This window comes from Lipotes vexillifer, unplaced genomic scaffold (genome assembly GCF_000442215.2).
Source record: "Lipotes vexillifer unplaced genomic scaffold, Lipotes_vexillifer_v1.1 scaffold977, whole genome shotgun sequence".
In the NCBI taxonomy this organism is placed as follows: domain Eukaryota; kingdom Metazoa; phylum Chordata; class Mammalia; order Artiodactyla; family Lipotidae; genus Lipotes; species Lipotes vexillifer.
The window spans coordinates 1,461,182-1,462,482 of record NW_006783088.1 but is presented as its reverse complement, the minus strand read 5'-3'; the positions used below and the strand labels follow the sequence as shown (position 1 = coordinate 1,462,482).

Here is a 1,301-nt window from a genome sequence, read left to right as displayed (position 1 = left end):
CCTCCCCCAGGAATGGATTTCTCTAGAAGCGTGGCGCCGTGAAGGCGATGGAACACAGTCCTCCGGATCCCCCAAGAAAGAGAGGGGGCCTGGATGGAGGGGGCTAGAAAGCCGCTCCCGCCTCCTAGTGGCCAGGAAAGGGTTAAATCGGCAAACTAGGAAGCGAGGGAGGAGCCAGCGAGTGCGTGAAGGAGGGGGGTGGTTGGGAAGAGCATCCTCGCTGTCCCCACTCTCCCTCGGCGAGCAGCCGGCGCGCACGGACCGACGGACTGACGGACACCGCGCGCTGCCTGCGCTGCTGGGGGGCGCGGGCATTGGGCATCGACGGCCAGCTCGAGCCCCGTCTCGCCGCGCCCCACCCCGTCCCGTCGGGGCCGATGGCTCCTCCCGAGGTTCGCAGCCCAGGGGGCGCAGGGTAGAGCGCCGCGGCCCGGCCACACAGCCCGGGGACTCCCGGGCCCTCCCGGAGCCCCGCGGAGTCCCCGCCGTCCGTCTGGCCGGCTCAGGGAGCGAGTGGGAGCGCCCTCCCCCCCCGCCGCCCCCTCCCCCGAGCGTCGAGACAAGATGCTGCCCGGGCTCAGGAGCCTGCTGCAAGGTAGGGACCCCAGGCTGCGGGAAGGCAGAGAGCATCCTGCCGAGGCAAGCGGGGCGCCCCCTCCGCCAGGGCGCGAGGGTGGGGCAGTAGTGGGGGTGGGGGTAGCCTGGGAGGAAAAACGCTTAGCCCCGGGCCCCGCCCCCGCCCCCAGAGCTGCCGGCAGGAGCCGCGCACCCGACTCGGAGCCTGCTGGGCTGTGCGGGGAACTCGTGACCGAGGGGGGACGCAGGGGGCAGGCGGACCGGCCCCGGGGAGTGGGGAGGGAGGCTCAGGTTCTGCTGTCCCGGCTCCACCTGCTCTGGGGGACGCTGAGGACTCGGACCGGCTGGGGAAGCGCCGACTCAGCAACTTCTCGTGCCCCTTGCTTCAGCACTTTCCAGTCACCAGGGAGGACGAGGGATGAGGGTAGGGGGCTGTCCGGGAGGATGGGGGAGCAGAGGGAGATCCAAATGGCCCTCCGCGGTAGAACAGATGGAGGGCGCTAGAAAAGGGATAGTTCCACGAACTGAGTGACGGACAGACAAGGGTGTGGGCCAGAGATTGGGGGTGGGGTGGGGAAGGGGTAAGAAGGAAGAGAGCGGAAGATGGAGAGAGTGGTCAGGGGAGGGCGATAGGAAGGCGGCGGAGGAGGAGGAATAAAGGTTAGACGGGAAAAGCTCGGAGGGAAGTGAGACCCTGGCGAGGACACAGGAAGAGGGAAAGAGAG

The 1,301-nt window shown here is 69.0% G+C and overlaps 1 protein-coding gene across 1 annotated transcript in view; it reads left to right on the top strand.

The window, feature by feature from the left end:
* Positions 1–237: 237 nt before the first annotated feature.
* Positions 238–1,301, top strand: part of RTN4RL2 (reticulon 4 receptor like 2) — a 15,603-nt gene continuing 14,539 nt past the window's right edge. Inside the window, exon 1 of the mRNA XM_007455710.1 lies at positions 238–595. Within this exon, the coding sequence (XP_007455772.1) occupies positions 565–595 (31 nt within the window). The 5' untranslated portion in view covers positions 238–564. The remainder of the gene's footprint in view (positions 596–1,301) is intronic.